General features: G+C 37.1%; 1 protein-coding gene across 9 annotated transcripts; it reads right to left on the reverse strand.

Annotated features, from left to right (window-relative positions):
- Positions 1–24,640, reverse strand: LOC111345798 (prolyl hydroxylase EGLN3). 9 transcript variants are annotated; one of them, XM_022953080.2, is made up of 7 exons: positions 24,508–24,640; positions 11,753–12,330; positions 6,455–6,577; positions 4,977–5,110; positions 4,364–4,416; positions 4,103–4,149; positions 1–2,944 (listed from the first exon to the last, which is right to left on the reverse strand). In XM_022953080.2, the coding sequence occupies exons 2-7, from the start codon at positions 12,314–12,316 to the stop codon at positions 2,891–2,893; spliced, it is 975 nt and encodes a 324-aa protein (XP_022808815.1). In that variant the 5' UTR covers positions 12,317–12,330; positions 24,508–24,640; the 3' UTR covers positions 1–2,890. The 9 variants fall into 9 exon arrangements, with proteins under 9 accessions (XP_022808815.1, XP_022808812.2, XP_088602090.1 ...); XM_022953077.2 differs by lacking the exon at positions 24,508–24,640 and adding an exon at positions 22,459–22,721; XM_088745964.1 differs by lacking the exon at positions 24,508–24,640 and adding an exon at positions 20,793–20,816.
- Between the last annotated feature and the right edge of the window lie 348 nt (positions 24,641–24,988).

Below are 24,988 nucleotides of genomic sequence, written 5' to 3' on the forward strand. Positions count from 1 at the left end.
TTACTGTATTAAATATTTTCTTTTATTGTACAAAGGAACCATTTACATAGTTCATGATTTCAATTGCACAACTTTACAAAATTTAACCCTCCCAGAAGTGTGAACAAATACTCAACACTTACGATACTGCATAAAATAGCATTGAGATTTCTTATCTTATATCAGTGTTAGTAGAATCTATCCTCTAGAATTTCCTAGTTTAAGAAAAACAGAAAACTTCATGCAGCCTATTTACTTTCATCCACTTCATTCATATAATTTGAGACTCCAAACATTTTAACTAACCCAGTGAGAAACATAACATTTTCTTTGAACCCAATGCTCGTCAAAAAATGCCCAATTTCTTACTGCTCACATTGCAATTCATTTCTTGAACTTATGGTATTTAGAATTTAAATATCAGAAATATAGCTATACATCGACATTAATCCATTTAGTTGTAAATACAAGACACAACTTAAAAAAGGAACATCATTACATGATGGTTTTTAAGTGTTGGCCTTATGATCAATATTTTATTAAATCATGAGGAAATTTCACTTTAGAACTGATAAAAAACCTAATTTTGAAGTGATCAGTAGAACTACAAGTCTATAGAAGAGAAAAATGGAGAGAAAATTGGGTTAATCTCCCTAGGGAAATAAGGAAAGCTGACATTATGCACCATAATTCCCCCCTCCCTCCCAGAGGGAGATAAGGAGGCCATATCCTGGAGTGCAAATGTATAATAATGGTATACAGTTGGACTGAAACCCTTTGGGTGATGCATCTCAGTCTAGATCTCTTTCATAATGGTACACTCATATCTTAAAGGCATGCAAGTAAGCCTTCTTAGCCTCACTTTCAAGTGAGAATTTCATATCTGTAAACATGTTTTCAAGAACAGAACAGTGGCTAATTGCAGAAGAAAAAAAGTCAAGCCTGCCATATATGAAAGAGGTCCATGGTGTACTCTTTGGTCTTTTTATATAAAATAAAAGTGGCAATTAACCAAAATCAGATATTGATTTGGAAAAAAAGGATCTAACAAGTCATGCAAAGGAATCAAATAAATGAAGATTCTGCTCTCATTTCCGACAGTCTCAAAATCAATTGTGGGAGCAATTACAATTCTGAAATGCTAGTTTCAAAGTACATTTATTTAATAATTTTTTGATGTAATTTTTATTTTTTGACAGGACAGCAGGAAAATCCAGAAGCAATACATAGGTGCCCATATCCACATTTCAAGTTCCATTTTTCAAAGCAATAAATTTTGCTCTCTTTGGATTCCAACCAACATATTCTTCCTTACTTTAAGCACATTAGGGAATGTTTAATAATAATATAGTGTCAAGGGTTATTTTCATTTGGTAACTACGCCATAAACTGAAATTCAGTCAATCTATCCCAATATTTATCTAAACATGAATCTTTGTTAGGCAAGTACTAACTTACAGTCAAACCTCCTTGGCCATTTCATTTTCTGTTACACAGTGTGAGAACAGTGAAGGATAACCATGCTGATATAGATCAAGAACATGACTGCATGTTTTTAAAATTGTGACGTTTTTCTTGGGCCTCATAGTTAAATTGCCAATAGTAATGCTATCTATTTGTAACTTCTGTTGTCAACTGAAAAGTTTGGAATTAGGTGGTTAACACAAAGGAATGTTGTGTGTTCCACAGACTGGTAAAAAATGCGCAAGGCATCTATCTGGTTGTGTATGATATTCTACTATCAAAGGAATTTAGCTGTCAATTAACGCTGAAATTGTTTTCTTCAAAATGACAAAAGGAGTCATCATGCAAAAAAAAGAATCCTTATACTGAGTCAGACTCATCAAATGCAACGTAATCACTTCAAAGTAGCTATCGGTACCCTTAAAAAGTTTCTATTTTGTGACAAGTTTACGCATTTTCATGTCATTAATAACATTAATGATATGTAAAGCCAGTCCCCTCTTCTCTGTGAAAACTATTTAATAACCTTGTTAGATGAAATAGTAGGATTTAAGAATTTTGCCTCTGCACAAATTAAGTTATGAGAAAGCAGTTTCCTCAAAGCTTAATTAATAAAAGAATTCCAATCTTGAAAACTGCAACAATTGCACTGAAATCTTTTCAGATAGTTACAAGTCAAGACATTTGCCATATTCTATTCTGATACAGCTGTTATACATAATTTTGCACACACAGAAACAAGCATTCTGTCACCAGATATCAACATTTAAAAGTATAGGATTTCAAAAATGTAAGGTGCCTCTGAAATTGACTTCCTATGTAAAGTGCAAGCAAAAAGATCACAATAAGAAGTCATCCGTGTTCAACACAAAAACAATGTTTTCTTCCCTGCTGTTTTGTATGTCTAGCATTTACATTTCTTCTCAAAGCTCATTTCAGAGCCACCTTAAGACAGTTATACATTACCATATTTATACAACATTCAGTGCTGTTTGAGGTAGATTTTTTTTGATGCACTAATCTGTTTTAGGCAGACAGTTCAGTTCATAAAACAAAGTTTGATAGTTAACAGCACAATAGCAGCAGAGGAGTGAAAAGAAAGAAAAAACAGGGAAGTTTGGGTTGAGTTGCATAATGAACAATCCAAACCTCCATCATTTTTGCTTAGCTGCAACCATTGCGCCATTTACTATTTTGCTCAGTTTTATTAACTGAATGCCTGAAACAGCTTATTAATGCACAGTAAATAAAGTTGTCAGTAATTATACTTTCTTCTTTTTTTCTATCACTTATTTAATTTTGGCATAATGAAGTACACAAAGCAAATCTTCTAAGCATCACTGGGTGATAATGAAGCACCGGTCTTCAAAGTATTTTGTGATCCAAACTGCGAGGGTTCAGTCATTACAATTGAGAATTCTTGCCACAAGTTAACAGTATGTACATCTCAACTACTTCCAGCAGTTTCCAGATCTTTTTTTCCATCTTTGCTACCATTTTCCTGTACAAAAGCAAGAGCTTGACATTAACCTTCTGACACTGGATAAAACTCCAACCAGGGGATAAATCACTTCTTACTGTCCCCACTATAAATTCTGTGACATACAGTGAATGTGCATTCTCCTTCTATGCACCTACATTATGGAATACTCTTACTGATTCTCTTAAATCTGCAGCTTCTCTTTTGTCTTTTAAATCTGCCCTTAAAACATTCCTATTCCGGAAATTTTATTTTATTTTTAGTATTGTGAAACACTACATAGGCTTTTATCCCATTTAACTTTATTTTTGTTAGAAGTGTAGGTACTACTGACTGTTAGTATCATTGTTATATTTTATTTTTACTATGCTATGTAAGTGCATTGAGACTCTTAAATGTGCTCATAAAAACCTTACTATTACTATCACTATTATTATAATACTATACCTTTTTCTATCACAAATCAGTTGGATAGTAATTTATTCATTGGATAGCATTACCGGCTCTGATATTCTCTAGGAGTTACATGTGGGTCAAAAGGGGTTTCTTCAGTAAAAAAGTTTAATTTAGCACTGGGGCATTTTTTCAGATTGTTTCTCAAAACTGATCATTTGTAAATACAAGATGTAACCCTTTGAACCCTGAGAGTGATCAGCATCTAATTTCTCCTGACAATAAAACTGTTGAATCATTCATAAAAATCAGGAGAATGTAGCGAATGATCAACAACCTAAGATGCTTTGATTGTTTCACCAATTCTCCTCATCAGCACCAAAGGAAATGTATAAACAAAAGTATTTATAACGTAACCAAAGTAAAGCGCGCGCTCTGATTGGTCAATTAGCGTCCCCCATTTGCCCATGGGTGTACGCTGCTGACGTGAGCAAATGCAAAGACCATTTTTCCTCGCATGCTTGTTTTTTCTGGTCACGCAAGATTTGTACAATAAAAGGGAACTCGTTAGCTACAATGTATCAATGTTATGTTATAAAACAAATGGTAACACTCAAGAAGCTAGAGTCGCTCTAAGCTATCGCCTCGCACGACTCTTGCCCTTCTTTCGTGCTTAGCAACCTCCCGTGTGCATCCATAATTCAATAATGTACGCTGTGGTGTTTACCATTTTGTTAAAAAGAACATGAATACTGGTGTTAGACTATATAGGGTTAAATACTGCACCTGTTGGCTAAGAATTGCTTTTTTCCTTTCATCCTCTTCTTGTTTTTCTACAGATAATTAAAAAAAAATTGATTTTAAGAAATTGAAAAACTCGTGTTTTTTTTTTCTAGCCAGAAAACAGATAATCTTGAAACACACAATAAACAAATTAATTGCCAGTGTAAGAAAAACATGTGAAATATGTGCATAAAAGCACTAATTTACCCTGAATATACATGTACAGGTGTAAGTAGTACTTCAAAGAAGAATAACATCACTTACTTCTAAACCTGGCTCTTTCATTTTTATCAAAGTACCAAAGTGTAATAGCATATCTTATAAGGAGAAGAAAATAGAAAAAACACTATTAGCAAAACAAATGGATGATCAGCAAAAACTGCATATGAGAAACTTCTGACCCCTTAATGAAGCACACAGGCAAAAAAATAAGGAAGCATTTCATTAAAACACTTAACCCTTTCTTGAATTAAATTTAGCACTCTAAAGTCAATACATGGACCATGTTACTGTCCCCAACAAAGTTACATGACTTATTAATCTATGAAGATGAAGATGCACTGTGTAATGGTAATAAATAAGAATGAATTGGAAAATTTTCTGGGGATGGTAACATGAAAGAGGAGAGAGAGGTGGTGTCGATGCTGTGATAATGGTGACAAGGTGGAATGAGGAAGAGGATTATAATAATTATAAGCATGACGATGACAAAAATTGTAAATAAGTATTTAGAAAAGTATACTGATCAAAAGAGTGGTAGCAAGGGTTGTGACAATAACTTTGTCTGTGTTCTCATTTTTTTTTTTACTCTGGCTAATGACATTGACAACAAGCTTGCGTGTATATTGTATATGTAAATGAACGGCTTCAAACTAACCTCACATCATGAGAAGGTTCCACTTCATGTGGATTTCTCCGATCTGACCAAAACAGGAGTAACCTGTCTAGCCTGGGTAAAATTTTCACTGCCTCTTCACTGCCTCCCGGATAAAGTTTTAGCATACCTCCTTTCTGTGAAACAAAATGGTCAGTTTCTGTCATTAATTTAGTGAGCAGTTAGATATACAGTAATATCTTAAAAGAGAACCTTAAATTAAGAAGTAAGCCATCTAAAAATAAGCACAAAACTAACATTACAAAAAACAAGAGAGGGTATTCATTTAGGCACCGCAGATCAGAGAATTCTTGCATCACTACACAATTATTTTCTTGGTCTAAATTTGGATCCCCCAATACGGAATCGCGCCCATTGAAAAGCGTTGCCCAGGAAAAGTGGGGTATCCATGATGCTTTGCAGGCAGAATGAGGTTGCAAAAGCTCACCGCCAGCTTCGGTCTCTTAAGATCTGAATTGACGAATTCCCAAAAGAGAGTTGTAAAATTTCGCTTTGCATCCGTTCAGAGACAATGGAGATACAATTGAAGCAATTAGTATTGTTTGAAGGTGACGAAACGAAGTGTTGTTATGGTAAAGCTGAGTTGGAACTGAGCGTGTACATACATGGAGCAGGAATTTACAACGCATACTTAAGCTTTTCGAAAAGTAAATAGACTTTCCCGACGTGTTAAGTAAAACTGACAGCAATAACGGGCTAAAAAGGAATATTTCTGTAAATGTTATTTTACTTTCATGGCGAAATTGATGGTCGAACCTCGTAAATCTGCCGCATTTCCTGTCTTAACGTATTTATTTGTCTACGATCCGAACTCAGCTATAAGCCGAGACTCTAAACTTCGGTCTGTTTTAATTGGGTTCTTAAAACATGTGAACTAAAAATACTCAGCTATAAGCCGAGACCATATTCAGAGAATTCCATTCTCGAAAAAACTGAAATGAACGCAGAAGTTTCGAAACAGAAAAGTGTTTCAGTGTAGTATTGCCGTTGAAAACAATTCCAAGATAACCAGAGAGTACGTCATCAGTAAGTCTATGGTCCGAGATTTTGGTAAAGTTTTATGTAAAAATCCCTCAGCTTGAATAAATAATTTTACATGTGATCGATTTTTAAACAATATCGCCTAATCAAGATTACGGCTATTCTTCTTTGATGAATAGCCCTATGTTTCAGTTGTCTGAGCGAGAAACAATACTTGCGAACACGGCATACACAGGGGAATACATGACTGACAGTCAGATTAACAGTCAGATTGACATACCTGCATGAAGTTACGCATGCCCTCTTTTTCTTTTCTAGCTTATTTGCATTTTCCCATGCGACATTTTTCAATGGGCGCGATTCTGTAATGCTGACTTATTTTACATTCATAGGTGGAGAATATTCTAGTGGTACTATACACAGTTTTCCAAAAACTACATTTCTTACAAAAAACTGATGTTTATACAAAAGCTACTAACCTCCTCTGTCCATCCTGGGTTTAAGTAGTAGAGTGTTGTTATACAGCGTCCATCTTTATTTGGGTTGTCTACATGTCTTTTGTAACATGTACCTTGACCAGGATAGCATGCCACCATTGCCTGCTTCCAGCAAGGAAGGAAACAAATGATGGTCAATATAATGATAATAAGAAAAAGCTTTTAATTAGCACCTGTTGTGACTAAATGTTCTTCTTTCTGTAAATTTTACTTTCCTATTAGTTCTGCAAGATTTTGCAGAATTATTACCTAAATTTCCTTCAAAGTTCAGACTTCAGTACATTACTAAACTTATTGATTTGACACCATGAAAGAAACAGGTGTCCTTGTCACCTGACAAAGACTAACTTTACGAATGTAGCCATCAACACACCATTAACAATTAAGCCTTCATTTAAATATCTACAAATTTTAGGGTAAAAAGAGAGAAACATTTGTTGCTTGAGGATTTGTGTGACAAGGGAAATTCATTGTTGGCTACCTCACACTGAAAAAAGGTTAGAGAAACTAACATAGTGTACTACATTTTGGATTTCAACCCTTTGATTCCTATGAGTGACTAGCATCTAATTTCTCCTTACAATATCACCCCTGAATCACACATTAAGGTCAGGAGAATAAAGGAAATGATCACCAACTAAATAAGCTCTTGATTGTTAAACAAATTCTCCTTATCAACGTCGTAGGAAATGTATAGAGAACAGTAAGAAGAATATGTACCTACATGAATGGTGAGTTGACAAGAATACAATTGTTCAAGAGATGAGTTTTATTAACTTAAGCCAAACATCATTAGCAACAAATATGTTGAAATAAATAAGGCTTATTTGATATCTATCATCTTTTCAAATGAGATTGAATACTACACCAGCTTAGTACTTTGGCAAACAGGCTACATGCGTATTGGCACAGACGGCTTTAGCTTCGAATAATGCCTCCGACACAATCAATCAATTTAGGATAAACACCTCAAGTTAAACAACCCAGTCTCAAATTGTTGGGATTGCTATATCATTTTAAATGATATTCCCAAGACTTTTGCAGCAAGAATCAGCTCTCTAGTAAAGCATCTTCTGCCTTCAAAGTACTGCCATCTTTTTCCCTTCTTCTCACGTGTTTTGGTATTCTGTATCACGTTTATTTAATCTATTTGATTTGTCTTTCTCAAGTGCATGATGGGGCTTTGGGGTCAAAGTCAAGTGATATAAGGAAACAGAGAGCAGTAAGAGTTCACCTGAATTTTGACTTTTGGGTTGAAAATGATTAATTCAAAGATTCTAATTTCGTGTAGATATCCTATTCAATGAGTTGATCTTGTAACCTTAACAAGTCATTATATCGAAAGAACCTTCAAGAAAAGCATAATCCAAATTCATACACATTCCTAGGAAATCCTGAAAATCAACAATATCGGTTGTGAACAAACCAGCTAAGGAAAAAGAAGTACAGCTTAAATTGTCTGAAACAAAAAGTTTTGGGAGTTTAATGCGATGTTTTCAAGTAAATGTCTCACAGGTCAGGAAGCTATGACTAAACATCCACACGCACTAATGTTTGCTGCTTTGAGTGAAAAAAAAAAAACCATGTAAGCATAAAGGTAAGTCAGATCTCGCTTTTAGTAATATTATGCGAGGCCAAGGAAGCTTTTTAACTACCGTATTTCTTCACCTATAAGCCGATCTCGGCTATAAGCCGAGACCCTGACTTTCAGGGTCTTTACGCTACACTCAAGCTGCCCAAAAAAAAAGGTAAAACCATCGGCTATAAGCCGAGAGCGAAATTATTGATTGTAACTGGCCATTTGAGCAAGCGAACCTCACGGAAAACATAAGAAATTGACTCACTAAACACAAAACCTAATGAATTACAATAAACACAAAAGAAAAAAAGCGAACCAATCAAGAGATATGAATATCAATTGATCCAACGAACTGTATAAATACTACCACGCGACAACAGATTAACCACAACAACAATAATAATCTCAGTTAAACGTTTCAAAGTATCAATCTATCGAGTATACCTTTCGTCGCTGTCACTTTTTATCATCATGCCTAAAGCACGCCGTTCCTCGTATAGTATGGCTTTCAAGATAAAAGTTATCGCGGAAGCTGAAGCGGTAGAAAACAACTCGGAAATCGCTCGAGAATATGGACTAAGCGAGTCCATGGTACGACGCTGGAGAAGAGACCAGGCGACTATTCTTTCCGGAGAGCTGAAGATGTCTGCAAAACGTGCGACGATGGGCCGTTTCACTCCGAAATATCCCGAACTAGACCAGCAAGTGATGGAGTGGTTTTCACAGCAAAGAGAACAAGGTTGGTATTTACTTTTCTGTCTAAAATTTTAAGAGTTTTTGAAGAGTTGAATGATATCGTCTTTCAGTGCGTGGGAAACAGAGACTTTGATTGGTCAGAAATATGTTGTTGTCATGACAATTTCATAACATGTCACGAAAAGAGTGCTGCAGTCACGAATCTACGGTTATCTCGCAGCAAAATAAGATTGTTATTTTATTTTTCGTAGGTATTGCGGTGAGTGGATTGATCCTTCGCCTTAAAGCTAAAGAGCTCTCCGATGATCCTGCTTTCAAAGCTTCCCGTGGATGGTACGAGAAATGGAAACGACGCCACTCGGTCAGCATGCGAACCAAAACAACTCTGGCCCAGCGATTGCCCGCCGATCTCGAAGAGAACATTGTGTGCTTTCATCGCTTCGTCATTGCAGCAAGAAGACGCGCCGACTACCCTTTATCCCGCATCTACAACATGGATGAGACACCCATGCGTTTTGAGCTGCCATCGAACCGAACACTGGAATTCAGTGGAAGCCGAACAGTGCCAGTAAAATCTTGCGGAGCGGAAAAGCGGAGCTTCACCGTCGTTCTTGCTGTTGCTGCCGATGGAGCAAAGGTGCCACCGAAAGTCATCTTCAAAGGCGTCCGTACACCGAGAGATCTGGTTGTGCCGCATCCTCTTCGTGTTTCCTTCCATAAGAAAGGGTGGATGGATGAACAGGGCATCCGAGAATGGATTCGACAGAGTTTGCCCCGTGCCGAGCGTTCCCTTTTGGTGTGGGACTCATTCCGAGCTCACTTGACCGATTCCGTGAAAGATGACCTGAAGCAGCGAAACATTGACGTCGCAGTTATCCCTGGTGGCCTAACCCCGGTTGTACAGCCCTTGGATAAGTGCCTAAACAAGCCATTTAAAGATAATGTGCGCCGAAAGTACTTGGCGTGGATGACATCTGGGCCATTTGAGTTTACCCCAGCTGGGAAGAAGAAGGCGCCAAGCAGAAATCTTGTCCTCAGGTGGATCAAGGAAGCATGGGCAGAGATACCCGAAGAGATGGTTGTCAAATCCTTCAAGACCTGCGGTATTTCCAATGCCTTGGACGGAACAGAGGACGACGTGGTCTACTCTGAGGAAACCCCAGAAGTAGATGATGAATACATAGAAGAGAACGAGTTCGACACAGACAGCGAAAACGAAACGGATGGCGAGTAAACCATTGGGTTGAAAGCCCTTGCACGTATCCGTCAAACGGCTCCTTTAGGAGCCACCAATTTCATAAAAGTGAATAACCAATATTCAGAAGTTATTTTTGTTGTGTTTTATTACTTCTGCTTCATTGCTAACTTGACTACAAGCCGGGGGGGTAAAGTTATTCAGCAACTGTATATTTTTAAAATGTAAAACCCTCGGCTATAAGCCGAACCCCGTTCTCCGTGAAAAATCTCCCAAAATTTTGGGTCGAAAACTGAAAAAATCGCTCGGCTTATAGGTGAAGAAATACGGTAGTATGTGATATTTGAGGAATTTTTGTGATCAACCCAAAATACAATTCTGTATATCTTTTTCCATGCTTGAGCAACTACATTCTGGAATTGTGGATTAAAATATTCAAAGTGTGTATTCATCCATGCAATTTCAAATTTGTTACATTACCACTAACACTCAAGGTTCTGATAAAACTTTTTTTTCTTGCTAAATATGACGGGATAATAATCAAAACATCACCTATTCAAACTTTACTCAAGCTGTTTATCCACATTTGGTCGATAGTCAACAGAGTGTTTCACTTGCCCACTATACCACCAAAAATCAGTTTCCTATGAAACTTAAAACTTTTTAGAATTCACTGGATTATACTCAATGTGAATGGTCTTAAAAATTATGTATCTCGACTTGAATTAACAAGATGACAATACATTCAATAAGTAAACTTGATTTCAGACCCTGAATTTTTTAGAAGTGTTCAACCACGTTGTTCTTATTCTAAATGGAATTCTAGTGTTTGGTGATGCTTTTTCCTAACAGTCCTAAAAGTAATCAAAAGTGAGTGAAAGACACATGATCCCCTTGTCTTATGAAATATATGAAAACTGTTGTGTCTCAGGTACAAATTGACAACATATATCAGTACTCATTAATCATATGGACAGCACTACTTCAGAGCTGGTTACACTCCAGCTATTATACAAGTATGCATAATAATAATTATCATTGTACTTGGAAGCAGTCTGGAACAACTACAAGCTTCAAGTTTGAGATAAACATTAATATCCTTGGAAGAAAAAATGAAACTTAAATTGTCACAGCTACAGTTAAGATCCATCTTCCAGAAGAAAACTTAATAAAAAAAAAAATTCCAAGAGTGAAATTATTCAAAATACTTTTCAGCCAGTTTGTTGACTGTGTAATTAAAATCTCGAGACCCTTGACCTTGGCGAAGGAATTTTGTGTATTGCTTATGATACTGTAAAGGGATTATGTCGTTGGACCCACTGGACATTTGGCTAAAGATTTCACGAACTACACTTTTCAAGAAAATTTATTTTTGTGTTGTCTTTGTTGTTCAATTTGGTCACGTGGAACGGTGAGTTAAGTACGTGATTGAACGCACGTAGAGCGACAGAAGCTAAATATGAAGACAACCATGGATTCCTTCTGCAGGAAATTCAAATTACGTGCACAAAATTAAAAGTATGCCTTCAACTCGAAAAAAAGTACATAAAATTCATCTCTTTAGATCTCTATCTACGTAAAAATTGCGAACAGGGTCGAAAACTTTAGTGTATCTAATAGATTAACAGTTTAAACCCCTCATTAGTACAGCGAGAATTTTCTGCGTAAGGCGGAAAAACGTCTGAGAGATTAACATAGTATGCGTGTTGTGGGAATCAAATCGATGAAATAATTTAATATGTGTACATGTGCAATGTCCTCGTAATAAATTACGTTCGAACAAAGTACCGTACACAGACAACGTTCTTACCTTTGTCCTATGTTCTATGTCGTATTCATCAATAAGTCCATTGCAGTATCTTATCAAAGTGTTCACCGTTGTCATATGATGCGAAATGGTTTGGCAGTTTTCTTCTTTGCCATCTATCCAAGCTATCTTATCGTCTCGTATTTTCTTGTTCAACATACTACCATTGCCATTCGAAGAAACTAATTCTCCGTCTGTAAACTTCTCCCTTTGATGTAAGTTCTTAACTTCGCTGAGGATTGAAAGAGCAGTGACTTCGCCATGAAAATCGTCTAGATAACAGTAACCTTGTTTTCTCAATGTATCCACGACATATTTCGCTCGCTCGTAAAACCTGTTTTGAAGTAAGTCTATCTGAGTGTAACCATTTAATTTAGTTTCCCTAAATTGTCGTTCCTGTTCCACTGAAGGCAATCCCATACACCTTTTCTTATGAAGTTTCAAGTCGCTCTTTCGATGTTCCGGGCCACAATACTGAGCAATTTTACAATGTGGACATCTCGTCACTGCTTTCTCGTTGCACAAATCGCACAACATGTTGCTGTTACTTGATTTAACGCAGGACATTCGGAGAAACGAGCCTGGCCAAAGTAAAACAAAACAAATTTAGATTCAATCGGAGAATCAACTAAATAGTGTCACTCTCTCCGGCTGCATGTCACACACTAAGTCACGTGTAAACACACGCAGTCATAACACGTGATCACAACAAAGCGTTTGTTTAGAAAACGTGAGTTTTCGATAGATGTTTCTCGAACAAGACCCATCGAGGAGATAAATCCTTTTAGGAAGGCTTTTCTTTAAATTACGATAGCCTCTTGAAGCTCAGAGGATAAAAATAATCCTTTCTTTTTCATATGCAATGTCTGTGTTGGGCAATTGGGCAAGAGACCTTGGCCTGTACGTGTCTGACAACGATATCCCTGAATAAGAACGTAATGCAAATACGTCACAATGTAAACAATACATAAAAGTCACGCGAGGTTAAAAGCCCTGAACACGCCGTGAAATTAAAGTAATTTTGCTAAAATTTCGCGGTGAACTGACTATCGTCGAGAGTGACTGGAAAATTTGGGCGGCGAATGCTTGTTTAAATGCCCCACGAAGTTTTTGGTTTCACCAAGAGTAGACGGACACTTGTATTTCGCTTTTACTGACCGCCCACGCGAAGACATCGGCGCTAATTTGAATTAAAGATCACCTATCAAAACAGGAAGTTTGATTGTTATGATAAATTCATGTACCCGTTTGCATCAATGGCGTGATACACTTTTACTTATTTTTTTACGTTTTCCCTTTCTTTTGATGGCAAAAAAATTATTATTCTGATAGAAGACGAGTGCTAGACTAAGAGTTGTTCTTTTTCACGTACTACATCTCACGGCTGACCTCCCATGTCAAAGGTAGCTGAGCTCTGTTCCCAAATTAGAGTAAAATATTCTAAAAATAGCTCTAATTAATATTTTCCTCATTATGACCCCTTCAAATTTCACATATCAACGTAAAATCTGATTGGTCCCGATAGACGCCTGTTGCATCCCGTCCCGTCCCGTCCCGTCCCGTGCCGCGGATTTGATGGTTACGTCACCGTTCCGTCCCGGCTACCCTCGCGGGATGGGAGACGCAACCGTTAATAAAGAAGATCAACAAGACTTCGAACACCTCAAAAGAATAAAAGATTCACGATATATACTTCTAAGTTATTGTCTTATCAGTCAATAAGAAAGTTATTTTAAAAAGCCGACCACAAGCGGTAATTGGGAATAAATGAGATCTCTGTCTGAGCAGAAACGACAGTTTAATATGCAAAGGGAAAGTCTCCGCAATGTCGCTGCAGACTGCTGTAATATATCAAGGTGTCTATTCCTTGTTTGCCATCGTTTCCTCTTCACGAAATGGAGAATGAAAATGTCGTAAATAAAACTCGTGTTTTGCCATACTACTCCAAATGACTCAAAACAGTAAAATACGTAATTTAGGGGAACAGCAATCTATTCTCGTTTTGTATTTGAAGACGAGCCAGAGGAGGTTTTCTAGTCCCCCACTTCCAAGTAAGTGATGAACTTTTTTTTTCTTCTTAATCAGCTTCAGGGAGTAGAGAGTTCGGTACAAAATACTGGGCCTCCTCCTTGGAGTAAAAACATTTTCCATATTCACTCACGGGGTAAAGAAAGTCCATCTGTGATCGCTTCTTGTCTTTTCTGTCCGCGAAAATGTTACGTAAAGCCTGCTCTGAAGGAATAAGCCACTGAAATCCATTCACCAAACCAACCTTGCAACTTTGTGGAATTATATGAACGATGAAGGCAGTGCCCACTATTTGTCGATTTGACGGTCTTGTTGATTTATTCATTCGCTACGTGTTTGTATCGTTGGCGCACTAGTTGGAGAGGCGTTCCGTTCAAATGCAGTTATGAAATAGGTGAAACAAGCTCTCTGTTGGTGGACTCGATCATCTTAATTAAATGTTTAGAGAGCTTCTCTCGAAGAGGAATCGGCTTGGAATACTTTTGCGTTAAAATAGCTTTTTGGATAAGTCATTAAACGAGCAGAGTGCGCAAGGTAGCCAATTTACAATTTCAACTTCGTTGATATAACCAAATTAGAGTGCGCAAGGGATCATCAACACGATCTGGGCCGAGAAACATGGAGGCTTGCCATCAAGAAACTGTATAAGTTCGGGGGGAAAAGAAACGACTTAAACACTTTAAGCCCCGATTTCAAGAAACATGCCCTTCAAAAAGCTCTTCTCGAAACGGAATATTAGACACTATCTAGTTTTTAATGGCTTTGAGAACGCTATCTGTTCGCGTCGTTGCAAGCTGAATGTGACATGCCGGTCGTCATACATCGACCAACGTGTAAACTTATTGCGCCGAGAAAATGCCGCGTCCTGTACTTATTGGACGCCCATGCTGCACAACCCTTCCCCACGCTCGTCAACGTCTTCATAAAAAGCTAAAACACACCGGAGACGACGTAAATTCAGCGAAGGACACGAAAAGCTCGTCCAAATTATTGGTGTAATGCAATCTAGACTGCAAACACTGATCCATAGAGAATTGAAATATTTATTATTTCGGTTCAAATGCCGTTACGTTTACCAAAAAGTATTTGCAACGTTTTGTGAACTTGTATTTCAGAATCACCCTTGTAATTGAACAAAATCGAAAGAGACTATCGCAGTTTTTGCAGGGACCATTCCAAAATTTCGCAAACAATACATTTCAATGGATCAATCTTTGCAATTCTTTTCGTTACACGAACTTCAAGATCGAAGTATTGACAAACATGAGCGATGCGTTTTTTTCTGATTTTTATCAAAAACTTTTCTGACTTGCATCAAAAATATCAAGAATCTATTTATCTTTTGCAGGTCGTCTAATTTCTACCTGTTGTTTTACGATCACGCAGACCACGGATCACAATCGATACAAAATGAACAACGGGGTAAAACGTTTAAGAAACTGACTTCTAGCTGAGAGAGAGAAAGAAGCGACCGAAGTCCATGATAACGAAAGATTTCAATTTCGATACATGACTTGGACTGAACTTTTATAATATGGAAAATTCCTCACAAAACTCGTAAAGTTTGTCGATTCTATAACTGACTCTTTTTGTATACTGCATTAGCTGGGACTAAAATTTTTCTCACTTGTAGAAGTAAATCACTTTGTTTCAAACTCGCGAGATAAGTTCAGCGATCACTCAAATGAATGTAAAGTATTTTGTAGATTACATTTCCGAGTTTAATTCGTTCTTATGAATACAGTCTAATGTTCTCGAACAGTGATTAATCTTAGATAAATACTGGAAATTATGTAAACTTCTTTTACACCCTTTTAAATCTCGAAACGGCCACCGAAGGCAATAGCTAAGTTGTCTCGTCCTAACGAGAGGTCAAATTTCGAAATATAATTACTAGAGAGTGTATCAACTGTACCGTAAAATATCCTGGCTGGAAGATGAGTAAATGTAAAACAATTTTCCCAATTTAAATCTTGTCTCTCGCGTAACGGGGTTCGTCTCAAAATTAAACTTCTTCTACAAGAACCCATTTTACTTTATCTTTTCAAACTGTTCCTCCGTAGTAGAAACCTGACTCGGTATACACCTCGATGCCTGTAGAGCCTTTAAATGAACTAGAAGCAATTTTAGTTTTGTTATATACTTGATCAGGAAACGTTCATTTCGTCACGATTACAAATGAGAGGAAATAAACTTAACTTGTGATTAGTTCCTGAGTGATTTGAATACGTGCACGCGTACGCGTGCAGCAAGCAGAGTTGTTAATTTGTTTTTCGAAGAGAGCGCACATTTGCCATACTTCTCATTTCTAGAGGCATGTTTTTCTTTACGAAAAATTTGTACGTTTGATTCAGAAGTAACATTCAACGTGTTTCCCGTAAAAAAAGTCTACTGTAACATTGTATGTGTAATTTCTTTTCAGGAAAACTTGTTTGTTCTCAGTATCCTTTTCCCCACACATTTGCAATAATTTCAGCTTGGCCTGTTGCTGTCGTCATTATCATTGAATTTTCATAAAAATGATGTCATCTTAATTTCTTGATATCCGCAATAGAATAAAACGATTAACTTCCCCAGATACGTTACGAAACAAGAATAAAATTTCATGGTATCTTAGAAGAGCAACGTGAGCAACGACATGTATATGTTAATAGGCGAGGAAGGTTAAATTTGTTTTTAAGATGTGAGGAATACAGAGAAATTGTCAGTTCAAAATTTACTGGATGTAGATTCTTAAACTTCAGAAATACGATGAAAGCTGATGTTAATACAGCTGTGCAGTTTCTCTCAGAGCATAAGAGAAACGGAAGAACCCCTTAAAACAAATCACCCGTGCTAGAGAACATGTACACTTGACGGTTTTTAAGTGACTTTACACGCCAAAGAATTGTCTCCTGCACACGAACCTTGACAAAAGCAATCGAACGTACGCCGACGTTAGCGGATGTTACGAAATATGTGAGCCATGAATTTTGGTAAATTTACTGCAATAAAGTCCTCAATCTTGTCTCAGTTTTTGAGCACCTGCACAAGATTATCAGACAACGATAAATAAACATCTACTTAGAGAAAATGCAGAAACTACAATTGTTTTACAGTTTGGGTGACAAAACCCTTCAAAAGTCCTCAATACAAAGGTTTAACACCACATCCCTCTCAGACAGTTCGATTTATGCCTTGATTCGTCAAATTCGTGAGCTTTCGCATTTAGTATAATATCGCGTATATCAAGTAAGAGTGCGTATCGGAAAGAGAGACAACTAGGTTTTGAACACGGGCAAGATTTTGCAAGTTTGTTTCTATTACGTGAACGATTTGAAACGACAAACAAAATTTTGTAAGTCTCACCTTTAGAGTTCTTTTCCTGGTCTCATAAATTGTTACGTCCCTAAATTCTTTACACCTCGCTCGTTAGCAGATTTGAATACGACTTGGCTACTAACGTAGCTAAATCATATCAACTTTCTTGCGTTTTTTTCTTCTCACAATAAGCTTAATAAACAACACCCGTCTCGACGCCATTTTGCTGAAGAAGTGTTTAGTCTTCTCCGTGAGAAGCAATTTAAATCAAAGGGGCTTGGAAAGGAGTCAGACTACCTGATCTCGAGGCTCAAAGCACACGTGCATCTCGTTGCATGCATGCATCGATTCACGAGAGGTCACGAACTACTTAAGCAAGTCGTTTTGTTTTTTGTTTTTGTTTTTGTTTTTTTTATTGGTCAGAGTAATTTTACTTCTTCCTTGAGCGAAATAAACTATGCGATCATAAATTGACTTATCCGAATGCCAAAAAAAACAAAACAAAAGCAGAAAAACAAAACAAAGGCAAAAATAACCAAAAAAAGAAAACAACAACAACAACAACAACAAGACAAAAGCAAAAAAACGGGGGGGAAAAACAAAATCCGAGGCTGGAAAGAATAAGGGAGGTTGGTCGCATGCGAAGAAGGCCTCAAGAATATTATTCTTTTTCTTATGATTACATGAGAATACCCCAAACCGAAATTCAGAAAAAGTATGTGAATATATCTGGAATGTGTTTGTTGATCTCCTAAATAGGTTATAATTGGTTATGTTTGACACATATTCACTTAACTAGAATTTGTCTGAATGGATTTGTTCCACTGGAAGGTTGACACTTTCATTTTTGACTAACTTTTCTTTAGTGAAAATGCGACGAAAAAAAGCTACATTTTCAAATACTGGGTTTGCGGAGCAAAGTATGCGACAAATTGTTTTGTTGGGAAGCTCACTACTGATCGTGTCTGTCCCCACGCACGCACGAATCAGAAACAAAAAATATCTTCACTTTTGGCAGCATATCAAACAAGTTTTAATGCAACACAAAAACCACGCCCGTTATGATTTGCTGCGTAGAGCGGAGGTCATGAACAGCTGTTAAATTCTAGCGATTCCTTAAAGGAAGCACCTTGTTGGATAAGCCTAAACAACGATACACTACCCATATCGAAATATAATTTCTCTTCACTTTCCACTGTACACTTTTCATAGACCTTTTGCTCATAGAATTTGGTGATAAATCTTTAAACATACTCACTTAGTTTACATTTTTTTTTTTTTTTGCATTTTTCTCGTTACCCCCCTTCTCTATAATGCATTTAAATTACGAGATATTTTTGTTAAGTCATCTAAGACATAGGTTTCCGGAGGAATTATCTTTTTCAGTTCTTGGTAGATTAACACTAAAATCACTAGAAGTGAAATAAATAACGTCAATAACATGCGGTTAGAGTCTCGTATTTCTGTTAGACTCAAAGCAACCTTCACTTTTCTCATTATCTTAAGCTTTATGATGACATTCTTTCTTATTAACTTTTTTTCTCTTTTTCAGGAGCCTTAGCTTAATGTCAGGACTTATACTAGCGGCAGCTTGTTTTAAAACTGAAAACGAGTACATCCGGGTAATCTGAAAAGACTCAGAACAAATCGGAAATTTACTGACTCAAAAGGGTCCTAAATCTCAACTGAGGTACGAGCTGAAGAATTAAAATTACTCGCCACACTTTTTATTTCTGAAAGAAGGTAGCATCAATTATTCACGGATATTTTCCGCTTCCCTTCTTCCCGAGAAAGAGTGATTGTTCTCAAGGTGACGACATAGAAACTACGACCGCTTCTCCTTCCATAGTATTTCCTACTTCCAGTTTTTCGACCTATATTTGAACACTGAAAAACGGAAAAGTCTACAAATACACGTTAAAATGTTTTAAAATTATCTTCAGGAATCATTTCTTGTGATAGTTCCATATGGCTGGTACATAAACAACTGGTCTGGTTACTTCGAACTGGAACCCGAAAAAACTTCTTGCTCGATCCAATTTAGCTCCTCGAAACTACACAGAGCCTCTAGTTTCACCTCTAATAATGTTACCAAAGCGGCATTTTGTGATAACTGTATTATTTTAACCTACCAGAGGAAGTCCTTGCTTGAGGGAAAAGTTGGCCGAGATGATTTTCCCACGACAAAATTCCCCGTCGAAACAGTGAGTTCAAACTCGGTTTGAAAATATATTGACTCGTTTTTGAATGTCTGATAACATTTGGCGTTTTCGTGTTGTTCCTCTGTAACAGTAACTTGGCATACATAATGATTTTCTTCTTTATGCAAAATGAGTTCTGCGCCAATTAAGCTTGAAAAGCACTGAGGCAAATGTCCATGATTAACAGCTTAAAATCTCAAAGAAAAACAGCGCGGCTTCGTCACGCAGAGACTGGGCACAAAAATACGCAACGAAAGACGTGTGAATTCGCATGTAATGGCAAAGAAGAAGGAAACTGACATGTGAAATTAATTAATTTTCGGTCCAAATTCTTGACAAATTCAACATTTAGGGCTCTTGACAGTTACGGTAAAACAAAACTAGACAGAAACAAAATTATTTTCCAAATTCACATAGAAAATTTTGTAATTGTGCGTTTGAGATCGCGTGCTTCTGGTGCGCCTATTCAAATTATTAGAGTACAGATATGATAAATACGATCGCCTCCTTAGCCGTTCTCCTTTGCGTTTAAGAGTCTAAAGGACTTTGTCAATTGTCTGATAAACAAAAAGGCAAAAGTTCATTTTGAAATCAAGATTAAACATTTTTAATGACCTAAAAACAGGTCCAAACCTTCTAGGTTAATCTGACCCTTTCAACAACGGATCTAAGATAAGAGGAGTTAAATATAAGAGGACCTGGCATAAAAACGTCATTCAGGAATGAAAATTCTTTCTGGTCGAAATATTAGTTTATCAGTTTTCTCTGCTATGTGGCCGAAATACGAACTTCAAATTTACAGCAAAGCGAAAAATAAGATAAAAACCCTTTCAAGCAGTGCGCGGGCCGCCAAGTAAAATTCCTGAGAATGTTACCTTATTAATGTTCCATCATCAGAAAACGTGCGGTGACTCATGTAAAACAAGCTCCTCCGATTGACAAGCGTTAAGCATCTTGCTCTTAACCAGAATAACAATAACTTGCCTCAGAAATAATTGTTCGTTTGATGTTCGTTTGATTGGTCGGGCGCGAAAAATTAGAAGCATTTGGTCCCGTTGAATGGCCTCGAACGCCTACTTGAGTTCTAAACACTGCTGTTATTTACATCATAAGAAAACGGTGGTTACATCTCTTTGTTACAACGCAATTATGCTGTGTCAGTCGGTGCATTGTATTTGACCGTCATGATTCGTCTCTGGGCTGTTAGTTTCACTGTACCAATCCTTACTGTAGTTTAAAGACTCCAGCAAAATACGCTGCCATGTTCTGCAGTTACAACTCCTGAAATTTGGTTTATAATTCACAAATCGATCTAGGAGTAAAGTTCGGATTAAGCGTTGACTGAAATCAGTTATTCGAATTCAAAACATTTGATTTTTTTCGATTTAAAACAAATTTGCCTTTTTATTTTTTCTCTTACCTTTACACCGAGATAATCCATGATTGTTTTGTAATTTTATATAGCAAAGATAACTTAAAGCAATGAAGATGTATGTACTAAGTATTACACTTACTTATAAGTTAAGAAGACTTGAAAATGCCCACGGATACTGCAGAGAAGCGAAGAGATTGGGAACGAGACTCAAGTAAGACATGAGAAGGAGCACGGTAACTATTTTCCATTGTGAGGACAAACGCCTACTCAGGGGAAAGGTGTGAGGCACGTCTATCCGAATTTCGTTTCGAACGTTCTTTAGCTTTGTAACAAATTTAAATTCTTGAGTGTTCTGGAGACAAAGAGCTGGCAAAAGATAAAATTCACATGGGTGCATTTATTGTACCAGACTTTGCTGAAAAATTCTAATGTGCGACACGAAAAATATCCAGGAAATTGATAACTTGACAGTTTTTGTTCAATTTTTGCACAGCTGGAAGAGCACTTAATCACGCGTAGATCGGATTTTCTGACGAAAAAAAAAAATAGGTCACATCGTATTATAATATTTAGCAGTATGATCTGAAATAAATATCAAATCATGTTGGAATATCAGGCGGACGGGGAAGAGGCCAAAGCTTAAACACAGAAGGCCCATTTGGCCGATGTGTGCATCTCAGCACGTTTGCCGAGTTTGCGGCGGTTTTGTTGGGATAAGAGCCGTGGCGAGGTCAGCTCTAAAGGAAGTTTTTTTAAGAACTTCCTGAAGTAAATGCAAGCGGTAAGCTGTAACAAGTTGGAAAGATAAACAAACGAAAAAAGACGTGAAAATACATGGGTATGAGAATAAATACATCAAAATTTGTCACTGGCAGTTTTGTGGCGTTGTGTAATATCATTTACAAAACAGTGGCCTTCGAAATGTTTATGATCCTGTGCAGTGATTGGTTGATTTAAAGCAACTCAACCTAACCTCAAATGGTTTTGATTAAAAATTGGAACCTAAACAGATTCATGGATTCATGATGAGCAGCAAATAAATTAAAAAACTGATACATTTAGACGACTAGCCGATAATAACTGTTTCCTATCTTTTTCCACATGAAACTAAAAAATTTTGTTAGCAAACTCAACCATGATCTGTTTTCTATTTATTAGTGATAAGCGCATGTGGCGGTGTTTGGTAACTGACTCGACCTGGGGCGTAACGCAAGGAAAGCGGAATATTTAAGAATAGCCCTGGCATGAACATGTCCACGTCTTTTTACGAAATATTTTCCCTTAAAAATACCTCAATATTGTTATAAAGCAGCTTGTCTACTTTTGTTGAACTCTACGGTTGAAAAATAACGTGACCCAGGAACTTTAAAACAAAACCCTAGGGTCACATGAAAAATATTTTTGGATCCCAATATGGGTTGGGCGCTAGTTTGATTGATGAATGCTATTTGGGGATCCAGCCATTCGAGGAAATGAACGATTTTCGCTTGGCTGAGTCGCTTTATGACGGTTACGTAACCACATGTGTAGAACTGTAAAAAGACAAATTCATTAAGGTAAGGAAAACAAAAATTTTGGTTGGGATGCGATGCGACCCTCTTTGGATTCAACAAGTGCTACTTTTGACCAAAAGTTCTCGTGAGCGAACCGAATATCATTTGGAAACAAAATGCAAGCTACATTAGAAATATTTTCAAAAATATCCTAAGCATTAGGATTTTAGCCCAACTAAAGCTTTGAGACGACCTTCGAGTCTTCATAAAATTTAAACGATGGAAAATTTCTTGATTAAGTTTTAAACGTACCGTAAGACATCCTGGCTTGAAGAAGAAGTCGCCTAAGATTATTTGCCCGGCTTAAGACTTCCTGAGTCAAGGTAGCCGGCCTTAAAACTAAACTTCTTCGTCTAGAATCGCTTATCACTTCATATCTCCTCATAGTGTTTCGCTGTATGGATATCTTAGAATACATTGCAACCTTCCAAAAAATACTTTTTTTCTAACAGCTCAGAGGGATTTTGGTTGCGTCCGTCTTTGACAACTTGCTCTGCGACTAATTTCAATTCAAAAATTTTGGATCGCATCTTCAGATAAAAAGACTGGGAACTAGTCAACACGTGAGTAGTTTTGTTCGTGCGAGGTTTCACGATTTATGTGAAGCTTTGTTGAAAATATCAAATCACTTTTGGAGCTATTTCCTGCAGCCGAATTTAGAGTAAATGTAGAAGAAGCAAAACATCAAATGTGGAATTTTTCCGCGGAATGATACTAGGCACGGCTATAGCAAAACTTTGCATACAAGAATGAGCATGCTGTTCTAGTCTTGGTCAGTTGTCAAATTGTCATTTTTATGTCATTAAGTTTGAACAACAGAGAGCGTGACAAGGTTGTATCGAGGAATATTTTGACGGGTAATATTGGTTTAAAATGTGGTATTTATCATTTTTCATAATTGCAGCAGATACGTAAAAAAATAATACTACACAATTTCAAAGCAAAAGTGTTTTAGTTTAAAACGATTCCTTTCAGAGGTTTCACTTCATTTGGCAGATCGCGGGTAGAAAGGTTGGGGGTCAGATAAATTATGAACGATAAAACTCTAGATACTAAAGGATTATAACTGAACGCAAATTCTTTTAAGAATTTATGCTAGGTGTTAAAAAAGACGACTTGCAATGTGAAAAGCAGTAAAGTAAATACAAACATTCAGATCTTATTATGTTATAAAGCTGGCACGAGCTAATGGTCTGTTTCAATTTTCTATGCAAAAAAACCGTACATGCTTCCGAGCACGCTTGTTCAACTTTGACTGAGTTGTTTGGATCGTTGTTTCGCGTGGAATCGATCGATTGATTCAGCCAAAACAACTTGAAGGAAAATTGTTTTCAAATTATGTCGCAGATGCAAGGGTACTTGTTAGTTTTACAGCATAAAAACGTGACATGTGGGTGCACGGTTAGTATAAATACACAGTAACAATTAACAATCCAATTTTTAATACAAGTCAGACAAGTAATGGCCTTGATTTCACGAGACACTATAAAATAACGTTTCAAACCCTCTTTCATAGGAAAGTGTCCACCAGAGACGGTGGTTTGGTTTAAAATTGTAACCTAAAGCGTTTTAAGGGAAAACTAGTGGGTAAAGATGAGTATATGTACAAAGTTTAATTATTAGATGTAAATTGAGCCATAACAATGGAATTGGAAAGCTGTTCTTAGTCTTAGCTCGGTTTTAGCGGCGGGAAGGAAGCGAGAGGAAGAGGGGGCGGGGGGGGGAGAGCGGGAGAGTAGAACTCTTCAGTGAAATGAAAGTGGTCTTTGTGATATGAGGAGGGAACCCGTACAACTCCATAACTGTACTTTGTTCTGCCTACAAATGCGATTGTGAGCACGGGAAATTATCGATGGTGATTATGTTTGTATTTTACCTTTCAAGATGACAAACCATCATATCATTCGCCTTTGAAAGGTGAAGCCATCACCCCTGCAGATGTTTCAAGCGAGTCCCCCCCCCTTCTCCGCACATCTGGGATGGATGATTTTACTTTCGAAGTTAACATGTCGTGGATTATTTTCATTTCGCGTTGGAAGAAGAAATAAACTATTATGACAACTACATGGGTTTCTGAGCTCAAAAAAAAATTGCTGTTGTACAATTTTGCGTCGAAATCTAGGAATCCTCAGAATTCGGCTCAACTCAGCCAAGCACCGATCTTTCAAAAGAACAAGCCATTACACATTGACGTTTACACGAAAGTGTCGACAGTGTAATTTCATTTAGAAAAAAAAACTGCTTCAATGGGTGAAAATTCTGTAATATAATTTGGTTGAGAAATTCGAGTTACACACTTACCTTAGTGCTTTGACTAAATCTTGATTAAAGGGACCTCAAGCGTCCAACTTCCAGATCAAGCCAAATCAACACGCTGTTGTTGACATGCGCGGAAGTGATTCAACTTGCCATTATATGCATAATCGTGATTTTCGCCATTGCGACAAACAAGTCATAAACAGGATTTCTATTAAGGGTCTGAAGATAGGAATGGCAAAAAATATATGTGCATAAGAGAAATGTAAACATTTTTCAATAAGCGAGCTGTGTCGCATCTTCTCAGACCTTTTCGCCTTTCAATCGAAGGGAACACGAGAAATTATAGTTCGGCTAAGTAAACAATCGTGAAAACGAGAAATCGCTAAAATATCGTATCTAATTACCTTTAAGGACATTATTTTATTATTCTAGATCAACTTTGACTTTCACCCTTTCCTTCTTTCGACTCTTGCCCTATGACAGAATGTCGACTATGAAATTCGCCGCAAAATCAAAAAGTTGT

Source organism: Stylophora pistillata, chromosome 14 (assembly GCF_964205215.1).
Source record: "Stylophora pistillata chromosome 14, jaStyPist1.2, whole genome shotgun sequence".
Lineage (NCBI taxonomy): Eukaryota > Metazoa > Cnidaria > Anthozoa > Scleractinia > Pocilloporidae > Stylophora > Stylophora pistillata.